At 44.3% G+C, this 23,607-nt stretch overlaps 2 protein-coding genes across 5 annotated transcripts in view; one reads left to right on the plus strand and one right to left on the minus strand.

The window, feature by feature from the left end:
* ANKRD6 (ankyrin repeat domain 6) overlaps positions 1 to 15,470 on the plus strand; it is a 60,773-nt gene extending 45,303 nt beyond the window's left edge. The window contains exons 7-15 of one of the 4 annotated variants that reach the window (XM_069488211.1): positions 1,368 to 1,466; positions 2,769 to 2,846; positions 5,952 to 6,056; positions 7,417 to 7,551; positions 7,888 to 8,073; positions 8,549 to 8,701; positions 12,883 to 12,996; positions 13,589 to 13,715; positions 14,895 to 15,470. In XM_069488211.1, the coding sequence (XP_069344312.1) occupies positions 1,368 to 1,466; positions 2,769 to 2,846; positions 5,952 to 6,056; positions 7,417 to 7,551; positions 7,888 to 8,073; positions 8,549 to 8,701; positions 12,883 to 12,996; positions 13,589 to 13,715; positions 14,895 to 15,463 (1,566 nt within the window). In that variant the 3' untranslated portion in view covers positions 15,464 to 15,470. The remainder of the gene's footprint in view (positions 1 to 1,367; positions 1,467 to 2,768; positions 2,847 to 5,951; positions 6,057 to 7,416; positions 7,552 to 7,887; positions 8,074 to 8,548; positions 8,702 to 12,882; positions 12,997 to 13,588; positions 13,716 to 14,894) is intronic. The other 3 variants (XM_069488212.1, XM_069488213.1, XM_069488214.1) reach the window with 3 other exon arrangements.
* A 5,173-nt stretch (positions 15,471 to 20,643) lies between these two features.
* Positions 20,644 to 22,966, minus strand: LYRM2 (LYR motif containing 2). Its single transcript, XM_069488331.1, has 3 exons — positions 22,922 to 22,966; positions 22,166 to 22,306; positions 20,644 to 21,796 (listed from the first exon to the last, which is right to left on the minus strand). The coding sequence occupies exons 1-3, from the start codon at positions 22,964 to 22,966 to the stop codon at positions 21,710 to 21,712; spliced, it is 273 nt and encodes a 90-aa protein (XP_069344432.1). The 3' UTR covers positions 20,644 to 21,709.
* Between the last annotated feature and the right edge of the window lie 641 nt (positions 22,967 to 23,607).

Here is a 23,607-nt window from a genome sequence, read left to right on the forward strand (position 1 = left end):
CTTTGGGGGTGAGGGCCAGCCATTTAAAAAAACAACTCTATCTTAGTGTGCAGCCGGGATTGAGGACCACTGACCTAATGAAACAGCCAAGTCTGTTATTCTACAGCCTTCCCAGGGGATTCCAGTTCATCAGGTTACCCCTGCACAGCCCACCAACCATGCTTCTCAACCTTGCCAGCATGTTACAATCTCCTGGGAGCTTTTAAAAACCACCATGCCCCACCCCACATGGCAGATCAGTAAAATCAGAATATCTGGGGGTGGGACCCAGCGATAGTACTTTTTATTTATTTATTTTATTATTTTTTTTTTAACAATAGTGCACTCCAGAGGGGATAGGAGTGGGCACACGTCCCACTGGACAGTGGCCGGGGTCAGTAATTTATAAAGCTCCCAGCTGACTTCACTATGCAGCCAAGATTGGGAACCAGTGCTGGAGAGCTTCCCCCCAACGCACACAGCTAAGTGCCTCAGAAATGAAATAAACGTTCTCCTCCTCCTTACAGAGATGGCTAAATTTTCATGCTGCCCAGGAAAAATAGTATCGGGCCACTTTTTCTGATCACCTGACAGGGGAGAGAATGAATTGTTTCACTTCTCTTGTATTTGTCTGGTTTACTTGTATCTTTCTGTTTGGGAAATGACAGCATTTGCGTCTGGAATTGGCCCACAGCTGTACTTGTCCGTATCCTCCTTTCATAGTTGATTATGTGAAAATGTCTTTTTTGTATAAAGAAAATACGAAAGCTTGTTTATAGGCTGTATGGCAAGAGGTAGAAAACAGTCTTCAGTGAACACTGATTCTTGGTGTCTTGTCCCTGAGCCAGCCTATGGATTGGGTTTTAATGGCCCCTGCAGCTCCACCTGTGGCGGCTGACGGTGGGGCTGCTCCCCCTCCAGTGTGCAGAAGTTGCCATCTTCACAGCTGCTTCTGTTCAGTCCAGCACCAGACACCAAGGAGTTCTCTGACCTCCGACCTCCCTGGGCAAAGGAACAGCTCAGTAGCTCCAGAATGACGGGGCTGCCCAGGCTTCCTGCCCGTCCTCCTGCCTCTGCGAGGCTTCAGGTCCCACCATTCTCAGCAACCCCAGCCTAGCATTACTTTGCCCCTAAGCATTACTTAGTCCTATTGTGTGATTTCTGGTATCTCCACTCAGAAAGGAATGTGATATTGGTGCCTAGGTCATTTAGTTCCAAGATCTTTTTCTATAGAACCACCTAAGACTTCAACAAAGGGCCCCAGGTCAGTCTAAGGCAAATCTTAGTTTGACTTTGAAGGGCCACCCCTAGGCCAGGGGATGAAAAGCTGGAGGGCTGGAGGCCATGAGCAGATGGGGTTTAGCAGGCTTTCTTCTGATTAATTTCAGGCTGGAGACACAGCACTTCATATTGCTGCTGCCCTAAATCACAAGAAGGTGGCTAAAATCTTACTGGAAGCTGGAGCAGATGGGACCATTGTTAATAATGTAAGTTGAGTGGCAATGGTGGTTTCTAAAGCCATTCCCACCCTTTCCAGAATGGGGTGTGTTGTTACCACCCAAACCCCTGCAGACTCCAAAGGGCCCAGCTGCTCTCTGGAAGAGCAGGGAGCTCCCTCCACTGAGCCCCGGGGGCTCTCCGAGAGGACCTGAGGGGACCCCTGCCCTGAGCAGCCCCAGGAGTTGACAAGCCCTGAGGGCCCACCCTTAGACTCCTGGCTGCTGTGAGCACAGTCTTGTAAAGGACGCTCAGAGGTGTCCACAGAAACCGATAAGTGGGTGTTACCTAAAGTGAGTTCCAGGCCTGTAAGTGCGTGTGGCCCTCAGGAAAATGGCCACATGGCCATCAGATTAGTCAGCCTCAAAACTCTCACTCCTTCCTCTTCCAAATCACCTTGTTGCCCCCCTTTCCTCCCTTTCCCCGCTTTCCCTCTCCCCCTGCATCCCCCAGATCCTACAGCAGGCACCAGCCCAGGACCCCGTTCTTCCTTGAGGCTGCCGCATGGTCTCTGCCTTCCTGAAAGGCTCAGAGGGGCCTGGGGTGGGACAGCTGTGTGGCACGTCTAGGGTGTCCGTGGCTGCTGCAGCTGACAAAAACCCCGGGCCTTCCTTGGCTCCTGCCTCTGGTTCCCCCTTCCTCCTCCTGCCTTCTCGTAGCTCTGGAACCCGTACAGGGCTGGGGTGGGGCACAGTCGCCTCTTCCGTGATGCCTTGAATCCCTTCCCCTTCCTTTGGATCCACTGTTATCCACTGTTGTTTTTTGGCTTAATCTCCGTGGAACGTATGCTGTGGCCATAGCTTCATAACTGTTTCTCACAGCCCGGCTCCTGAGACTCTGGCCAGGCCCTGACCTGTGTCTGCAGGCGTCTTCCCCACTGTTCTCCAGGGAAGAGTCCTCACTGGGCTGGATTTCCTGGTCCTTTGTTCCCTCCACTGAAATGTCCTACCTCGATCCTGTCTGAGTGTTCCCTTCCCTGCTCTCTTGCAGGAGGCTTTCCTTGGCCGTGCCCCAGGCCTTGCCTCTGAAGCACTTAACTCGGCCCGCACGTGCCCTCTGGTGCTGTGTATTTTCATCATCGTGCCCTGAGTGTGACTTGGCTCCCTCACTGGAGCGGGTGAGGGTGACAAGCAGGGCCACGTCGCATACGTGGCTGTATTTTGCTGAGCACGTGTAGGTGCCGGGGTGACTGAGTGCAGAATTGCCCACTCCTGGCGGGCGCCATGCCCGCGAGGCTGTCGTGTGCCGGGTTTCTGGCCCTTTCTCACCTGCCCTCCCTGTGCCTTTCCCAGGCAGGCCAGACTCCGCTGGAGACTGCCCGCTACCACAATAACCCAGAGGTCGCTCTTCTCCTCACTAAAGCTCCCCAGGTAGGATTTTCTGCACTTTGCGTTGTATCGATTACGTGGGGCTACAAAGTTGTTGGGACTCCCCTGGTTGCAGTCTACTGAAGCCAGATCAAACTGACTTAAATAGGGAATTTAACCAGGCAGTGGAGAACACGGGAGTCCACGTGGGCCTCCAGGGAGATGGAACCAAAGCTTTGAGTACAGCTGTTCATGTGAGGGCATCGTCGTCTTCCTGGGGCTGGGTCATTGTCACAACCAGCTTCCTGGGTCATGGCTTCCCAGCTACTGAGCCAGGGAAGAGGTTCCAGTTTAAAGCATTGCAAGAGAGGACCACGACTGAAGAGCTTGGGGCAAATGACCACTTCTGAGCCAGTGGGACAGGGGCTTTCAGATGAGAAGGGCATTTCCCAGAGAAAGGTAGGAGGGAGGGGGCCATTCTGGGCAGACAAAGCAGTCAATGTCCACCAGAGCCAGATAAGCACAGTCTACTTTTCTTTCTTATTGAATAACGGTATTTTGACCATCATTCAATTTTAAAAAACGGTGGCTGATACCATTTGAGTTGAGGTTGACATTATCTAAGTAATAATAAATTTAATAATAATTTATAAGCTATCCATAATTCTAGCACCGTGAAATAGCTGTTTTTGTTTCTTCATATTACCTTCCACAAACATAATTTTTATATAATTGTACTCACTCTGTATATACTATTTTGCATTCTTCCTTGTATCCTAACCATAATAGGACAGTGTTCTGCAGCCTTCATAATTATTCATTATAATGGAAGCATAATATTCTTTTTTGTTGCCATCAGTATTTTATTAAACCATTTCCTTAATGTTGGACATTTAGGTTATTTCCAGATTGGAGCTATTCTGTATCACATTACAGCAAACACTGATTGGTTTTCTGTCTTATTCTGGCTACTGTTGCAAGACGACGACAAGGTCTCAGAGAGTCGAAGGAAGATTTCCAGCCCCACCTTGCTGTCTCACAGCCCCCCACCAGCCGAGCCCAGAGTCTTGCACGGCCATTATTTTATTTGGGTTTTAAAAACATGCCTAGTATAACTTGTGGTTTCTGGAAATGGTTAATATTTTTATCTTTTGCAAAATTGATCACCCTCTTGAGCACAGAGCTGGTCCTACGCAGTGGTCTCCGAAAGTCCACAGACCTGCTGACAGGAGGGAGTCATGTAGGAGAAGCTGCTAGGGCTGGAAGGTTCCACCTCTCCAGCTATTTGTAAAGAACTATCAGCAGAATCACATCCATGAATCGCGATAGAAAAATGCTGCTCTCTCATGGATCAAAAAGTACAGGGTGTTATATACACGTCACAATTCATCACATTTACCTGGCATTTTAGCATGGGGCAGTTTAATGACAGGCAGCCCCGTCCCCAGCCATACAGACAGCATCAAGTCTTGTGGGGCTGGAGAGTCCCCCGGGCACGTAAAGACTGCTGTGTCTTTAATCCATCCGTCATTTGTCTTCCAGAGCCCAAGGATCTTCACTTACAGGGAAAAAGCTTTACTGTGGACCATTTCCTGTGCAGCTCTCCCCTTGTAGTTTCCGTTAAAAAAAACGATGCTTATATTGAGTAGTAAATAAGTTGGATGAGATGTTATGAAAGTTTGTATTACACATAATTGTACATACTAAACCTTATTCTCAACAAAAACAAGGAAGTTTAGGATATGCATAAAATGTTATACATATTGTTCTGATGGTCTGTGGTTACAGGAATAGCCTTACTGTTTGTCTGAAAAGAGACAGCCCCTTGCCTTAGGCCCTTAGTTGGACATGGGTTTTAATGGGCCACAGCAGTACTAAGAGGACACTTCTTTTGGAGCCCTCAAGGTCACTGTTCCAGCTTTCTGTGGACTGGAAGAGATTAATGGTGTTCCACTTGGTAGATGATGCGGTTTGCTGAGAAAGGCCGTCAGCCATGCACAGTTCTTTCACTGGCTAATGACACAGTGAATGGAGGGAATTTTGCTGATGATTATTTTGGTCTTGGGTGACCTCTGAGTGTCACTTGTCATTTTTCATTGATTTATTTCACAAATGCTCTGAAAGTGACTTTCAGGCTGATTCTGGTACTGTGTTCTGTCCTGAGGGTCCGTAACCAGGTGAGCGGCGGGTAGTGGTAACTTCCTTTCATCGTGCTTGACTTCTGGTGAGTCTGAGTGTAGCTTTAGAAGTGGTTTAGGGCAGTGGTTCTCGGACTTTTTGGCCTGACAACTTCTTTATACTCTTAAATGTTACGGGCCATCGGCTGAAGGTTTCCACCAGCTCAAAGATCTGTACTCTGTAGTTCTCCATCCTCTCCCAGTTGAGCAACCCGAAGGCAGGAAGGGAGACGCCTGCCAGTGACTTGTTCCTCTGTGTGCCAGCCACCTGCTTTTTCTTGGTTAATCCCAACAACTCCCCGTTTCTGCATTTGAGAATATTGAACACACAGAGGTCAAATCACTTGCCTGAAGACCCTACCACCGCTGCTGTTGGGTTCAAACCCGCATCTGTCTGACCCCACAAGCATTTCCTGTCTGTATCCACTCTGCTGGTCTGCCCTGTAAGGGGCAGACTAACTGTTTGCTTTGGGGGAAGAGATTCCTGCCCCACGCTTGGTACCGTGACTCGCAGATACACCTGAATAATGTTTGACTCAAATTGAATATGACTTGGACACAGTTTGGCCAAGAGAAAATCTGATGGGCTAGTTCAGGTCCTGTGTACCAAGATGGAGAGTGAGACTGTGCTTGGCACAGGGCTGCCACATTGCCGAACTCCAGGGGTCACCATCCTGGCCTGGTTTATGTGAATGGTGCTCCCTGGAGCACAGCCTGTACCTTGGTAGTCCTGGCTCCGCACATTAATGCTTGTTGTTATTATCATCATAGACTTCGAGCTGCTTGAGGTCAGGGACAATGTCCTACCCATGTCTGGGTCCCCGGAGTGTGTAGCACAAGACCTAGGAGGCACTGCAGGTGGCCCTGAGGTGGTTGATGTGAATGCTTGGTCGCTCCCGCTGGGCTGGAAGTGCCCGCAGGTCTGAGGAGCGTTCTCGCACGCTGATGCCGCGCACCAGTGGTTTGTAACGATGCCATTTGCCTCCCTCAGGTCTTGCGCTTCAGTCGTGGGCGAAGCCTGAGGAAAAAGAGAGAGAGGCTCAAGGAAGAGAGGAGAGCCCAGTCTGTGCCGAGAGATGAGGTGGCACAGAGCAAGGTGGGGGCAGTCCTCCCGCCCGCGCCCACCTCTGCCCGCCTGCGGAGGGTGGGAGGCTAGCTCCCCGCTTCGGCTGCGCCGGGCGGCCGCTGCCGTGCCCTCCTCGGCCCCTCCTTCCCGCCACGGTTCCTCAAAGTGTTGCCAGTCTTGTCCCTTCGGCTCCATGTCCTCCTCTCCTCCGAGGTTTCAGACCGTCTGCCTGTGTGGGTGTCGCCCGTTCCCCATGAGCACCCTGTGGGGCGTATCTGCTAGCCCCAGGTGGCTGTGGCCTTTGTCCCTGCCGTGTGGGCAGCACTGTCTCTCTGACACCTGCCCTTTCTTGCGTAGAGCCATGGTTCTCAAAGTGTGGTATTCGGTGTGTCACCTGGAACCTTGTTAGAAATGCAGATTCTTGGGCCTCACCTCAGACCTACTGGATCAGAAACTCTGGGGTGGGGCCCAGCAATCTGTGTTTGAAGGAGCCCTCCAGGTGATCCTGATGTGGACTCAAGTTTGAGACCCACTGGCATAGGTTGTTTCCTCTCTTTCCATTTAGGAAATAGACAAAGCTATGGTAGCCCACATGGCTCCCTTTTGCGAATTAAAAAAGATGACCCCTGGGTAGACCAGCCTGGCACAGGACACACATGGTAAATAGAGCCTGAATTGATTTCAGCTTTTCTCTTGCCTCAGTTACCCCACCAGCTAAGTGCCCTTGTGCAGTGAACAGCTTGCACAACTGTACATGGTAGCCCTGGAATGAACTGAGCCTATCAGCTTTCTCAGGAGAAAGATGACTAGGATATAGAGAACTTTTGGCACATAAAATGCATCACCAATTACTTGCTCTTCTATCTGCTTTGTCAAAATTAATCAATTTCTAGGATTAAGGCATTGTGATTATGATTAAGCTTATATGTGTGAATTGTACATAAAAGTTGTAAAAGTTCTTACAAGGACCCAGAAATATGATATTTTTTTCATTTTAGAGAGTTCTTAACTCTTCTAATTGGGGGGGGGCCAAGTTCAAAGAATGAGTCAGTTATGTTTTGGTGAAATGCAAAAGACCAACAGTCTCTAATGCTGAGGTGTTTTGTGTGTGGCAGGTTCCAAGTGTTCTAGAATATAGAATTAGACCCAAAGATATATTTAGCTTGTGACCTAATAAATAAAATGAAAGCCAAATATTCAACCAACCAGGAAAAGCATCATCTGTTTAGTTAAGACCACCAAGCAGTGTTCCATGTCTGAATTTATGTCGTTGGCAAAGATTCCCACGGGCCCCTTACTAGGTGAAGTCTTGCAAATAGAATTTCACCCTATTAGTGAAAAAGGCTGAAGGATTAAGTAGAACAGGCTTCTGGGCTTTTTTTCTTTGTAGGGCAGTGTCTCAGCAGGAGACACCCCCAGCAGTGAGCAGGCTGTGCTCAGAAAAGAGGAGACCAGAGAAGATTATCTGTCAGCCTCCCCAGAGCCCAAAGCAAAGGATGACAGGAGGAGAAAGTCAAGGCCCAAGGTCAGGAGGCACAAGAAAGCAGCCGAGAGGGTGGCTGGGAGGTAGGGTGGTGGAGGGCACTGGTATATCGATATCATCATGCCCAGCAGCTAAAAAGCCGCCTTGCTTGGCTTGCTGGTTTGCAGCCTGAGCACAGAAATTAAATCTAGCTAACATCAGACGAAAGGTTAGCATGCTGGTATATTTCTTTTGACATACGTTGCTTGGAGTGGAACACTGTGAGGCAAAGCAAGGTGGGATTCTTTGCCCAAAAGTGGGTGAGATGGGAGCCGTTGGCTGGTGTCACTCTTGCAGTTGTCACAGGGCTCAGGGGCGTCGTCTCTTCCTCCCCGACAGGTGTCAGCATTTTCTGACCCCACCCCACCAGCAGACCAACAGCCTGGACACCAGAAGAACTTGCACGCTCACAATCACCCTAAAAAGAGGACCAGGCATCGGTGTTCATCCCCGCCCCCACCCCATGAGTTCAGAGCCTACCAGCTCTACACGCTGTACCGGGGCAAGGACGGGAAGGTGATGCAGGTACCTGTCAGGAGATGGGAGCGCAGCCCTTCAGCAGGGCTGTCTGCTTCACGCTACTCCTGGGGGCTGTTAGCCACTTTAGGCATTAGCAAAGCACGGGCTTTGAGGGTAGGCCAGATGGCCTCCCCCCTGCCAAACGGTGCAGATGTGCTCCTGCTGCTAAGGCCAAGGCAAGCAGAGGTGTAGTCACAGAGCTCTCTGCACCATCCTTAGGTGACTAGATATCTTGAGGCCCCAGAGTGGATAAAAGCAGCTTAAGGATGGGGAACCTCTCTTACCCTCTGAATCTTATCGGTGCCTTGCCTGCTGCACCCAAAGCTTGGCCTCTAGGATGTTCCAAAGTTATGACAGGGATGAGTCTGTCTCCTCCATCGTCTGTATCCCCTGATATGCCGCCTGGCACATAGTAGGTGCTCGAAACATAATTGTCAAAGGAACGAACAAAGGATTGATTGCTTTTCTGTTTCCCTCTCAGGCCCCAATCAATGGCTGTAGATGTGAACCTCTGATCAACAAGCTGGAGAACCAGCTGGAGGCCACCGTGGAGGAGATAAAAGCAGAACTGGGGGCGGTTCAGGATAAAATGAATACAAAGCTGGGGCACATGGAGAACAAGACCCAGCACCAAGTGAGTGGTCAGTTGCAAGGTGTTCTGGCAGAGCGTGAGCTCGGGGGGAGACTGGCTCTCGCACACCCTTCCGCCCCGAGAGTGCCCAGTGGGCTGTCAGGGAAGAAGCCTGCTTATGTAGTTTCGTTAAAGTGTGTTTATTTTTTTTAAGAACATGTTTAAATTACTTCTGATTATAAAAGTAAGATATCCCCATTTTAAAAATTAAAAAAATTAAAAAGGAAAATAAATCACCTATAAGCCCACTGTGATGAAAAAGGACTATTAATATTGGGACATATTTTCTTACAGTCTTTTTATATGTTGATGTTCCCTACACCCCTTCCCCATGGCATATAAAATTAGAATAATCATGTCTATAGTTTTTTTCTTTTCCCAACTTTTTACTTTGTTAAACATATAGGATAAGGTAATGAGTGCTTGTATACGCTCACCTAGATTTAACCAGTTGTTAATATATTGCTATATTTGCTTTGTCTCGCCCCTCTTTTTTTCCTCTTGAACTGTTTGAGATTTAGTTGCAAACTGCTCTGACAGGGGACTTCTACGGAGTGCTTAGAATTAGAATAAGGACTTTCTCCTTTGTAACCACAATACCATTATCACACCTGAAAATTAATAATTGCATAATATCCAGCCCATATTCAGATTTTCTCAATTGTTTTAAAATGTTTTATTTTCTTTTGATGGCTGGTTTTTGTTTTTAATCTCAGTCTAGGATCCAGTGAAGGTTCACTTTTGTGCATTGGACTGTTAGGTTTTAAACTAGAACAGCCCTGAGTCTGGCTTCTGCCTTCACCCCCATTATATTAACTTTGTCCAGTTTTTGGTTTTTGAAGGTGGTTGTCTCGCTGTGTTGCCACAGGCTGACCTTGAACTCCCAGGCTCAAATGATTCTCCCTCCTCGGCCTCCCAAGTAGCTGGGACCATAGGCACACACTGCCATGCCTGGCTGATATAAACTTTTTAAAGCATCCAGGCCAGCTGTTTCATGTTTTATTCTAGATTTGTCTAGTAGGGTTTTTATGGTGTTATTTAACTTGTTCCTCTATCCTTGTGTTTGTGTAAACTGAAAGTTAAGTTAGGTCTAGAACTGTGATTCTCAAATCATGGTCCCTGGACCAGCAGCATCCAATCACCTGGGGACTTGTAGGGGGAAAAAAGGGCAAATTCGTGGGCCTTATTCCAGATCTACTGCATTTAATTTAATTTAACTGTGAATAAAACTTTGGGGATGGGGTCCATCAACCTGTGTTTTAAGAAGAGTTCTAGGTGATGCTGGTATGTGCTAAAGTTTGAAAACTACTGGCCTAGATGTGTATTTAGGTTCAGGTTAAATATTTCTGATAAGAATGTTTCATAGGCTGGACGTGGTGGCTCATGCCTGTAATCCTAGCACGTTGGGAGGCTGACACGGGAGGATCTCTTGAGGTCAGGAGTTCAAAACCAGCCTGGGCAATGTAGCTAGACCCTGTCTCTGCAGAAAAATTAAAAAATTAGCCGGATGTAGTGGCACGTCACTGTAGTCCTAGCTACTAAGGAGGCTGAGATGGGAGGATTGCTTGAGCCTGGGAGTTTGAGGCTGCAGTGAGCTGTGATTGTGCCATTGCACTCCAGCCTAGGTGATAGAGCCAGACTCTGTCTCTTCCACACAAACACACACACACACACACACACACACACAAATACTTCATAGTTAATGGTATAAACTTCAAATTATCTCACATCAGGAGGCACAGAATGTCTCATTAATGATGTTAAGTTTGATCATTTAGCTAAGTTGGTGACCACCATATTCCTCCATTATAAAGGTACATTTTTCCCTTTGTAATTAGTAATAAATGCGTGATTGATATAGATTTTTTTTTTTTTTTTTTGAGACAGAGTCTCACTCTATTGCCCAGGCTAGAGTGCCGTGGCGTCAGCCTAGCTCACAGCAACTTCAAACTCCTGGGCTCAAGCAATCCTCCTGCCTCAGACTCTCTAGTAGTTAGGACTACACATACACACACACACACACACACACCCCACCACGCCTGGCTAATTTTTAAAATTTTTTGTAGAGAAAAGATCTCACTATGTTGGCCGGTCTCAAACTCTTGGCCTCAAGCGATCCTCCCCGCTCAGCCTCCTAAAGTGCTGGGATTACAGGCGTGAGCCACTGTGCCAGCCTGTGTAATTTTTAATGGTGGTGTACTCTTCCTACATGTAGAGAATAGTATTTTGCTTCTGCTTTTTTACTTAATTTTATGTAATGAGTATTTTCCTAGGTCCTTGGCTTCATAATATTTCAGCAAATTAATACAACATAATTAATTCCTTTTTGTTAGAATTTTAAAGTTGCTTATAGTTTTTCACTCTTATAAATAATGCTATGATGAACATTTATATGCATAAACTTTTGACTCCTCAGAATTAGAATTGGTCCAAAGTTATACATTTAAGGCTCTTGATAAATACTGGCAAATTATATCCCAGCAGCAGTGTCTGAGTTTCTGTCTCAAACCTTGCCATCATTTAATATTATTATTTTTAAAAAGTTTTTGCCATATTGATTAAGGACATATTACTATTCAAGTTTTATTTCCTTGTTTACTAGTGAAGTTGAACTTTTTTTGTTTTGTTTTTTTGAGACAGAGTCTCACTCTGTCTCCCCAGCTAGAGTGCAGTGGTATCATCATAGCTCACTGCAACCCCACCCTTGGGCTCAAGTGATCCTCCTGCCTCAGCCTCCTGAGTAGCTGGGACTACAGGTGCTCGACACCACACCTGGTTAATTTTTCCATATTTTGTACAGACAGGAACTTGCTCTTGTTCAGGCGGTCTTGAACTCTTAAGCTCAAGTGACCCTCCTGCCTCGGCCTCCCAGAGTGCTAAGATTACAGGTGTGAGCCAGCATGCCCAGCAAAAGTGGAGCCTTTTTAAGGTTTATTTGCTATATCTGTATTTTGTAGAAAGCCCATTTTAAAAAATCTTTTCTTGGGTCCGTAATATATTAGTTAAGACTGTTTTGTGTATTAAAAATCCATTTCAGCTAGCCTAAGCCCAAGGAGGAATGTGTTAGATGAATGCTGGGATACCTCAAGAACCTTGCTTTAGTTCAAGGAAGGTAACAGATTGGGATGCAAAATCTTGGTCCTAATTCCAAGTTGCAGGGAAGGGACTCTGGCCCAGTCTGAGTCAGGTGCTCAAGCCTGAGCCGATCAACCTTGACCTGTGAACATGGCAACGTATACACGTGTCTCTTCCTGAAATAGCTACCTGTAGGAAGGATGAGGAGGTAGATGAGAAGGCCAGTCCTGAAAAACAGGAGGAAAGCAGTTCACAGAAAAACACAGGACTGGAGAGACGTAACAGGAGGTGCTCATCACATCTCCAGAACTGATGTTTCTTTTTTTAAACATGTTTTGAACATCTGGGTGTCAAATGCCATGTATGTCCCTGACAGGGGAGGAGCTCACCAGGGAGCCCTCATGGGCTGGCTCCCGCTAACAACAGTTCCTTTCTTTTCTCTGGACCTCGTCAAAGCAGTGAAAGTTTGGCCCTGCCAGGTGTGAGGGCCTTCCGGGAACTGTCAAGATGAGGGGGCCCCAGAAGGGCATGCGATTAAAAGGTGACAATCACTTGTTCTCTGAAACAATCCTTTAAACTCCTTCCGTGGTCTTTTCACACATGCTTTGACTACTTCCAATGACACACCAAAAATATTTGCTTACTGGAAAAGCTGGATAAGAGCCCGGAGTGTTCAGCTTGTTTCACTGCCTCGTGGGTGATAGCTAACAGTTTTTAAGGTGAGTGGTGGGGAGGGAAGAGCTCCATTCTTTCAGATAGTTTTTCCTTACAGAGTCTTAGAGAGAATGTTTCAAGGCCTATAAAAATTGTTTTTCCTACAAGGTCTGCACGGGCTCAAGCTGTCTATTTACTACATATTCATAGTCTCTTAGACTCACTTGGACTTTAACAAATGAGAAAGAAACGTTGGCCTCATAGAACCATGCTCAGGAATTCTGAAAAAACAGAGTTCTGTGAATACTGTGTGAAAACAGACTAGAACGAGGAGTTGAAGTCTGCTTGTTTTCTGGCCCCTGCTGGGTACCCCTGAAGCCCTCCTCAGGCGTTGAGAGACCAGGGCCTGTCCTTAGGTCATCTCAGTCACGTGCTCTGTTCCCCTTGAATCCCAGATGCGAGTCCTGGACAAGCTGATGGTTGAGCGGCTCTCCGCAGAGAGGACGGAGTGCCTAACCCGCCTACAGCAGCACTCAGACCTGGAGAAGCACGAGGGAGAGAAACGACAGGTACAGACCAGCAGCTGCCGGTCACCACACCAAGAACCCAAAGCTGAGACTCCCTAGAAGTATCTGCATTACATGGCATATCATTGCCACAACCCTGAAATGAGGGTAATAGAAAGGAACCTAGAGTTGTGTCTGTGGTTGTGGCTGAATACGCTGAGTAGGTGGAGACTGAACATGCCGGGGAAAATGTCATCTCCGTCTGGAACCAATTCTGAGTATTGCCCATTGGTTGAGTTCCTCCCTCGGGGAGTTACTGTCTAACCAGGACCATAGACATGGAATGAGTACTTGTGAGTGAGTGAGAACTCATGCTTCTAAGCAGCCAGAAGTGCTTGGTTTGGAAGATTTGGGTGGCTCTGGATGTAGTTGAGGTGTTAAGGTAGCTGTAAGTCACTTAATGAAGATTATAGATAACTCTCTGCTTGGGTGCCTGCTGTGGCCTATGGGAGGGTGGATAATCTACAACTTTGGGGTTTGTCAAGATATCCTCAACTATTGTAATGGAAAAGTCCATCTTTGATGCTTTAATTCACAAACCATCTATCAAATTCACTTGATTCTTTTGTGTACTAATTTGCGTGTGTGTTTTTAGATGTCTTTGGTGGATGAATTAAAAACCTGGTGCATGTTAAAGATTCAGAATCTGGAGCTGAAGCTTTCTGGAGATTCTAGGGCCTCCAGGGCTAAATCCACACCATCTACTTGCGAGTCCTCTACAGGTAACCCACATACAGAGAGAGCCCTTCCGTCCAAAGGTAACGTGACCCCCAGATCTTGTTCTCTCCTGTGTCTGAGGGCAGTCAGGATTGTAGAGTACACTCTGTCGGGCAAAGGACCATGTGTTGCTCACAACTATATACCCAGTCCCTATACCGTAATAAATCATTCTTATTTAAATGCCCATATATATATATTTGAATGAGTAAAAAAATTGTTGATCGGTGATAACCTTGCCTTAGTTACAGTGTTAATGGTATCAGTGTGGACCCCAAAGATGAGAGGTGATGAGTGACCATCTCTCTCAGTGGGGCTCTTTCCCTTGCCTTTTGTGCCTTTTACCCCTTTCTTCTCCCTAATCAGCCTTTTACCTTTGTCCAACTATACAAATCCTCATTAAACAGCAGTTCACTATTGAACATGCCACAGGTGCTACATAAGAAATGCTTCAGGCAAAGCATCTTTACATTAGCCACAGTGATTACACTTGATAATTTTGAGAACATTCAGAGCCTTGGTAATTAGGCTGCAATGGGGAATTTTGATATGTTAGGTGTTTTGTGTTACCACAGGCACAGGCTGTCTCTGGAACATGGTTTTATATTCTTTGTGCCAACAACATTGGGAAACTCCCTGGGCAGATTTCCATGCAGGGACTAGTCGTGCTCATCCTGGGGCTCTGGGTGTGAGCAATAGGACGTCCTTTCCAAATTGGAGCAGGGGTCAAGCCACTAGTACACTGAGGCTGTGGCATAGAATGGGCCCAGAGATTAGAGAATGGGGATGTTCATTCTCATAGATAAATGTCCAGTTCTGCTTTGAGACACGTGGTGAGCTGTGTCACCCGTAGGCATCAGGAAATGGGACCCAGAGCCTTCTCAGGTAGATTGTGGCAGGCTAAAGGAAAGGCTGGTGACTTTTTTGGCTTAGATGGCACCGGTGTGGCTAACACAGAATTCATGAAAGCCCCAATAAACCAAAATGATAATCAGGGGAGATGAAGTGGAAGGCGGGAGGCACAGAAAGGTGAGGAAAACCACAGAGGAGAAGTTGTATGTTGGGTGGTTGGGGATGCCGGTGATTTACTGGGTTCCCACAACTCTCAAACGCACGCCGACCCACAGCCACGAGACTGTGTGAATGTGGATTTGCTCTGATGCTTGTTTTCCTTCTGAAACCAGGTGTGGATCAGTCAGTGGTGACTGCGGGTCCAGCGGCGGCCTCTGACAGCTCTCCTCAGGTGGTTCGGCCCAAGGAAAAGGCTGTCAACGCCACCGCTACCCACAGACTCCAGCAGGAGCTGTCCTCCTCCGACTGCACAGGCTCCCGTCTGAGGAATGTCAAGGTCCAGACAGCCTCGCTACCCTTGAACGAGGCAGCCAAGTGTGACCAGGCTGGGCCCTGCGTCAACAGAGGCACCCAAACTAAGAAGTCTGGGAAGAGTGGGCAGACAAGGCATCGAGCCCAGCAGCCAGCCGCCAGCAGCGCCTGTGGGCAGCCGCCACCAGCAGCAGGCAGTGAGCAGACTGCCCCTCACACTCGAGACACCTCCCAGGCTCTGGAGCTTACCCAGTATTTTTTTGAGGCTGTTTCTACCCAGATGGAAAAGTGGTATGAAAGGAAGATTGAGGAAGCACGAAGCCAAGCCAGTCAGAAAGCCCAGCAAGACAAGGCTACGCTGAAGGAACACATTAAAAGTTTAGAAGAGGAACTTGCTAAACTGAGGACTAGGGTGCAGAAGGAAAATTAGCACCTGGAAAGTGGAAGAAAGGGTTCCTGAGGATTTCTGATTTTGCAACTGTAGAATAGTATGCCCACGGAGTCAATTATTGTGTACATAGCAGACTTGCCTGTAAAAAAATGGCTAATTTCTAAAACGTGCCAGATACATGCTTCCTAAGCCCTGAAGTTATGAAGACTTCAACGGTTAACTAGAACCAGGGGAAGCTTGCTTAGTTTCAGGTTTCATTACAAACTCTAAACTTCAGTCCAGGTTCATCTGAAGTTCAAAAGCTCAGATTAAGCAAACTGCTCTAAGAAACTGAATCATGTGTAAGCCTAAACCCCAAAATTCAGGATGTATGTAATAATATAAGTCAAAAGTAAGAAAAAAATCAACCCTTTGTGAACTCCAGTAGTCATTCATATAAATGTGAAGACACCTGCTGTGCCTAGACAAGAGTCTTTGTGTAAGAGAGCTGCTAACTCTGAGGTGTGCTAAACCCTCTTTCTCAAATTCATTTCTTAAAATGCTGACATTTTAACCAGGAGAAAACTTACCAGATTTTGAGGAGAAAGAGATTTTCATGATGTCATAAAATCCACTGTATCTTAAAATTTTTTGAAAAGTCAGCTTATTTAATGAATAATTTGCTCACAGCACTGGAAATGTTAATAATGAGCTCCAATGAGAAAGGTTCAAGTCCTTTGATCATCATTTTTATATTTTTAGCCAAAAATCATAGTTATTTTAAAGCAGATTAATTGGAAAAACATTCATGTAACAATTACCTGGAATAACCTATTCCTAATCAAACCCAATTATCTTAGAGTACCTTTCTGAATTTGAGATTATTCGAAGTTTTATAAAGAAATAAGGCTATTTCTTGAAAGAATTAAGTATTATGAGTTCTATCCCTGAAGAACCTCAAAAGCTTTCCACTGCTCTGCAGTGAGTGACTATGTCAAGATAAATTATTCAATAACTTGACTTGGGCCCCACTGTTCCCCAGCTTCATGAAGCCCGGAAGACTTGACTTTGCCCCATAATGAAATATAAACACAGAAACAAAGTTGTAAAAGTAGCCTGGATATGTTGAAACTTTGGACAAACATCTTGTCTCTTGGAATGTGGGATTATATTCATCTTCTCAAAAGCCCATGTGTGCATAGAAATTTCAATTCTATTTCTCTAAAGACAGGAACCTAGTAACTATTGTCCACAATTGCAAATGAAATGCTGCTCATTGAGCCAAAGAGAAAATAATGACTTCTTAACATGGGAACACCAAGAAAAACAATGTTTTAGTCCCTTTGTCAAGCTCGCAGTTTTAGGTTTTTTTAGAGTGACAATCCACGGATACAGACATCCCCCCCCAAAAAGTAATTCAGTAGACGTATGCCATTGTTACAGAACCTGAATATGGAATAAATTTGATGTTATGTCAAGTTGATTTTTGTGTATTTGTGAGCTTGTCTTGTTACTCAGCTACTAGGTAGGTAGACAGTCCTTTTCCCGGAGACACTCATTGGATTGCTAATACAGAGGCACTTTCCTCTTTTCATTTTCCTGTTTGTTCCCATTGCAGAATCACAGAATTGTAGAGCTGGGGACAGTACCTTCAGTTTTCTAAATCTGTTCCCAAACAGGGTATCACTAACCTCTTTAGAATCATTCTGCAATATACGTCAATGTAATGAGAACTGCCTAAAGCTCAAAGAAGAGATGAAATCTTGAGAACTTCAGTAAGTCGTCTTCCAAGCAGGACATATTTTCACTTATCAAAATATCTCCTGTTACCTCAAGGTATCCTTGACAAGAATGCTGAACATGAAAACAAACTTTAATTACCAAGTCTAGACCATAGAGTGCTTTTAGGAATATTTTGATTATACCTCATACCCATCAGAAGCAAGCAGCTTATCATTGTGAACTGGATACTTTTGTGAAAATTCACAGTTAGGCTTTGGGAGACTGAGGCAGGAGGATAGTTTGAGCCCAGGAGTTTGAGACCAACCTGGGCACTAGCAAGACCCTGTCTCTACAAAAAATAAATTAGCAGGGCATGGTCGTGCATGATGCCTGTAGTCCCAGCTACTTGGGAGGCTGAGGCAGGAGGATCCTGAGTTCAGGAGTTAGAGGCTGCAGCAAGCTATGATGATATCACTGCACTCTAGCCTGGGCAACAGAGCGAGACCTCATCTCCAAAAAATAAATAAAAATAAAAAGTCACAATTAATAGACCAGAGAGGAAATAAGAAAGGTTGAATGGACCTAGTCTGACCGACTACGTGAATCTTGTCTCTTGGAGGTCTGTCTTCTGAAGAGAAAACCAATAGAGACAAAGAAATGGGACAGGGTCAGCCTCCTAACCCAGAGAGGTGGCCACATCTGAATTAAGACCAATGTAATAGCTTTTTACTTTCAACAACTGTGTTTTTGCTACTTGTCATTGTCAAAACTTAGCTACAGGTCAGTGTTATATTTTTCCCTTTTAACTATCTGCTAAAATAAATAAATGCCACAATTGTACTTTTCCAAAGAAACAGACCCATTAACAATTTATAGCCTGTCATGTTTCAAACTGAAGCTGAAACTTTCAATAGCTGTGGGAAAAGATGATGTAAAACACACAAAAGTTGTATAAATATTGCAGTGGTGTTTTTTTTAATTGTTAGTGCATTATTGCATTGAGTATACTATGTGATAGATTGAATATATTAGTTCCAGTCTTTTGACTTTGGGACCCCAAAATAAGTGATGTTTTCATGTTATACCTTCTTTTTTGAGTCAAATGTTGATATACTTGAGAGGCATGTTGTCTTCTATGTAATATTTTTATCGCCTTGAATTCGTGTTTCCTCCAAGGACTAAACATTGTTTGTTCTCTATGGATCTTAAATTCCTTATTAAAAAAATGAAAGTGTGAATACCTTGTTTAGTCTATAATTTCATTTGTTGTGGTTGATCAAATTTTCTGGCCCCTGAAAGAGTGCCTTCACCCAGCTATACTTTACTTTGTGTCTATAAAAGTATAATTTGAAGTAAATATATTTGCTCTGAAGTCGAGATCAGGTGCACTGCAACAAAACTGCTGTAGTGTGGCAAGATTTCTTGGATCAAGCTTAAACAAATGTTTAAACTGTTTACCATATGGAAAATACTTGATAAAGGGGAAGGACAGAATGCCATTTGTAATAGTTAAATGATAGGCAAAAGCCAGGATAACATGATACTTTTAGACTAATAAATGATTGTGAAGTGTGGATTATAAAAGCCAATCGAGTAAGTAAGACTTAAAAGACAAAACCACTTAAACTAATGACCTTTTAGGATATCTTTTATGAATAAAACAATTTGTTAATTTGTAATTTTAAGGGGAAATATTCTTTGCCTTTAATATTAAGTCAAATAGATGTGAAGATATTAACTTAAATCCATGAGACACCAAAGTAAGACACAGTACAGTGCTTTAATACAAATAAGAGTGGGTAAAAAGTGTTTTACTCTCTTCAGTAAACAAAAATAGTAAATTTAATGTAATTTTGATATAATTTATCAAATGCCTGGCTCAAGCAAGGAAACAGCCTGTGGAGATTTCTAGTTTGGCAGAGTGGCAATTTGCTTTTGATCTTGTTTGGTCCTTATTCAACATAACCTAATTTGTTTTCAAAGTACAGGTAGGCTACTTCCCTTTGTTTTTACTAGCATTTTCCTTACTGAGTCCACTAACAGAGATGATTTAGGTAAGCATGGGTCTCTCTCTCTCTCCAAGTGTCCACTGGTATGACTAATACAAATAGGGAATATGTTCTGCTTTCCACAATTATCAGAAAACCACCTGTCTCCCTGCATGCACATCCATGGCAGTGCTTGTACCATGAATTTAAAAATTCCAACCTGATGGCACAGGGACAATTAATGTTATATAATGAATAGCTTTAGCCACTTCTCTTATGCTATAAAGCTTTTGTACTTAAACCTTATATAAAGATTGTTCAAATACATAAACTGAACATCTGAAAATTAAGCTTTAGGAACAAAAGTTTTAACATTCAAACAGGAGTAGTTTTCAGGGAATACCCAGGAAGGTAATTTGTTGTCTAATCCAGAATACTGATAATCACTTCATGATGAATAAAATGTTTCACCAGCAGCTTTATTCTGGCCAACATCTTAATGACTGTGGGTTCTACACCTTAGAAGCAATTGCTAACTAAATCTTCTCTTAGGCTAAACAAGACTTTAGAGGGGATAATCAAAGCATATAAGGGAACAAAACAAACTGTTCTTTAGAGAAGAAGGTAAAAGTATGTCTATCCATCACACTAATCTTAGCCTCTGGAAGATAATTCAATTTTTAGTGTTTTACCTGCTTTAAAAAAACAAAAAACAAACCCCAACTTAGGTTTTCTTAGAGTCTGTGATACCTGCATCTTGCAAATTCAAACCACATACGCTCTTTAAAACTCCTCTATGTACACCACGGTCAGGAACAACATCACTAAGTCACCAACTTCCACACTCATAAAAGGATGATTTTTTTTAAGATTTTAGATTTACTAAACACAGCCTATATTAGAGTGTATCAATTATGTCACACAAAAATATTTCCAGAGTCGTCTATGTTCAAGTAAATGCTTGTTATCATAGATCATTTTGCAATAGAAGTTGACTAATACATATAAAAACCTGAAAATTGGCTCATGCAAGCATTGTGAATTAGTACACTACCCTCATGGAAGAGTACTCAGAATTAGTCTTGGAGGCTCTGAGAGGTGGGGGTGGACCCTGGCAATCTAGGTCGGCAGCATATGCCACCATCAGTTTATGCCTCTCTGCTGGCACATAGCCCAGTACTGGATACCATTTTATCATTCTGCAAAGTTTTGTCTGTCTTTCAGGTGCTGGTCAGATTCTTAGATTAGCCTTTTAGTTCTGTTGATGAACAGACAACTTCAGTTTGAGGGATTGCTGATCCCAGCATCTTCCATAAGCTCTGCTAAATGAATTATGGTATAAATTTGGTTTCTTTCAAAAGTGTCTTGAAGTCAGCTTTGGTTGTGATGTATTTGTCTGTCATGTATTCAAGTTCTCTATTTTTTCCTGTCACCAGAGGAGAACCAAACGCACTGAGGATCTTCCTTAAGGATTTTTTTTTTTTTCTTCTTTCCACATGGATGTTAAGGTATTCACAAAAGTTTCATCGAAAAGTTGCTTAAAGTCTTCCTTCTTCTTTTTGGTAAGTGTATCAATGTGTTCATTAAGCTTTGTCTTTTCTTTTCCCAATGAAGAGTCACATTCCCTGTAATGATCTTTCTGGAGAGTCTTTTATCAAACCATGACACATCTGAAAAACATAACAACCCTGATAGTGCAGAAGGATTTTTCAAGAAAGTTCCAGGGTATCTCCTGGGGTCAGTATACCCTCCCTCAGTCATACATCTTAAAGTTTTTTCAATAAAGCTTTATTTAGATATAATTCATATGCCATACATTAAAAATGTTCAGTGGATTTGAGTATATTCATAGTTGTGCAACCACCACCACAATCTAACCATAGGATATTCTCATCACCCTGAAAAGAAACCGCACGCCCATTACTAGTTATTCTTCATTCCACCTACAGCCACTAATTTTTCTGCTTATTCTGGATCATACAAATGGAATCATACAATTTGTGATATTTTGTGACTGGCTCCTTTTAGTGTTTTCAGAATTCATCCATATGTAGCATGTGTCAGTCCTTTATTTCTTTTTATTGCCAAATGATGGTTATAGACCTAGTAGAATTGCTAAATCATACAGCAACTCTATGTTTAACCTTTTGAGGAAATAAGTCTGTTTTCCAAAGTGGCTGCACCATTTTATGTTCTCACCAGAATGTACAAAGCTTCCAATTTCTTCAACATTTGTTATTTTTTTAATTATAGCCATTTTAGTGGATGTGAAGTGATATCCCATTGTGGTTTTGGTTTTCATTTCCCTGATGATTAATTGTGTTGAGCATCTTTTCATGTGTTAACTGGCCATTGTTATAGTGGTTTATGCTTCTTTCAAAAACTGCTGTCGTGTCAAAAATTTTCAAAACTCAGGGTGTTTTTCAGTTCTAAGGCAATTAATTGTTCTGATGTGCTTTGCTGTGTCATACCATGCTCCATCTTCTGATATTTTGCCCAAATACTGTACATACAAACAGCAAGACTTGGCTTCAGGCTGCCCACTGTTAAGCCCAAGTCAACAAAATGCATGGAAACTTTAAAATCCTTCAAAATGTTACAGCTGAGGTTTTGCTAAAGCAAGTGTTTTTTCTAACTCCTTGAGCTGCATATTGCCTTGAGTAATCATCATCCGGATGGTGTCCTGTAGAAGAAAGTGAAATCTGGTTACTATCTTACCTAAACAAGCTCTACCATTTTATTTGTTAAAATCAAGAACCAATACTGGGAATTTGAAATGTTGCGTATTAGGAAAGCCAAAAGCTTTCCAAATACATATGAAACGTACAGCATAAAAGTCAGGCGATGTTGTAGAGTGTAGATACAGCAATATTAAATTTTAAAACATAGGTGAGTGGAAAATCAGTAATTTTACAAGCAACGATCAAGATACACCAGCTCAGTGACATTTATGTTCCGAGATGTCTGGTGAATTTTTTTTTTTTTTTTTTTTAAGTTTAGCAATCAATACAGAGAAGTCAGGGTCTGTCCTCACCATGATCTTGTTTCTCACCTCTTCGGTGGCACTTTTGTTCCTTTTGAATTCTTCCCTTGCCCAGTCCTTCAGGTATTTGCGATCAGAATCATTTGGAACTTGCCGAATTGCCTGCAAAATCCTTCTGTAGAGAATGAGAACTTGTTGCCTTCTCATGAACTGCACAGGGGAGGAGAAATGGCAGTTACAAACTGTACACTCACCAGCCCGGAAAAGCAAATCAAATTATAACCAGGCGACTTCTCTTGCGTCATCAATTTTCAAAAAGGTAAAGTAAAACTTTTTAAAAGAAAGCATCAAGAAGTTCATTTGGACTGTTTGCTTACTCCTGTGTCAAACCTAAGACCCAGTAAAATCAAAAGCTGACTACCAGGCAGAAAAGGGGCTGTTGGTCTTCTAGAAGTTGTAATCACAATAACAGCACTTTTTCCAAATTAACGCAGTTGTTCAGATGCTTTGATAATCTCGTTTGCCCTTTACCACAGCTCTGTAGAACAGAGCGGTCCTCACCGTGGCCTGCGGGCAGCTGGGGCGTCGGGCTGAGAAATTCAAGCCTCTCGCTCCCGCGCCAAGTGGAGGAAGCCGCGCGCGCTTCCCGTCTGCCCAGCCGCGGGAAGCCCCACCCCCAGGCCCGGGGCCAATCACAGAGGCAGGAGCCCACGAGCTGCTCCGGTCGCCCCCGAGACCCACTCTGTAGGGTGGAGAGAGAGGTGGTGAATCGAGCAGCTCAGACCTCGGTAAGCTTCTCCATAAGGCTGAGAGAACCGCTGGTACCTGCTTTAGCGTTAGCGCCGCGGGGGGTAAACGAGAAGCAGCCATATCCGCCAGCGTCCCTCCGGAGCCTCAGTGCGCAGAAGCGGAAGTCGGGGAGCACCCGGAGGGGGCGGGACGAGCTCGGTTTCCTGGGAGACTGCCTGCGGTTTGTGTGCTGACAGCCGGGCTTTGGGACCGAGGCTCGGGTTTGGAGCGAGTTGACTGAGCTATGAGCTACGTAGCTCTGGGCTGGGAGTTTCTCCTGACTGTCTTGTTTTCTCCTAGGTAAAATGTGGTAACAGTGCATCATAGGGCTGCTCTGATAACGAAATAAGAATGGTAAGGCAGCATAGTTCTTGGCCTGGCCCATGGTTAAGAGTTCATTAAATGGAAGCCAAGTGTTTTGGGGGGTAGGGAGAAAAACTTAGTGTTCTTTCGAGTCTTTTAAAATGTGTGTAGTTGAAAATACTAAAGTTTAAAATGTTATTTTAACACATGAACTGCCATATGAGTTGTATTTAACTCATGCTAGTTTTGAGCCCCTGGCCTCATTGAAGCTTATGGAACTCTCACATGTCTCTTCAGCTGGGAACCACATGGGGAGCTGCCCTACTGTAGCCTACATGTTACATGGGTGGCCCCCTGGGGAAAATCCTGCAGTTGGTTTGTGAAACTCTTGTTGAGGTTCTTATTAAAATTAATATTGA

Source organism: Eulemur rufifrons, chromosome 15 (assembly GCF_041146395.1).
Source record: "Eulemur rufifrons isolate Redbay chromosome 15, OSU_ERuf_1, whole genome shotgun sequence".
Classification (NCBI taxonomy): Eukaryota; Metazoa; Chordata; class Mammalia; order Primates; family Lemuridae; genus Eulemur; species Eulemur rufifrons.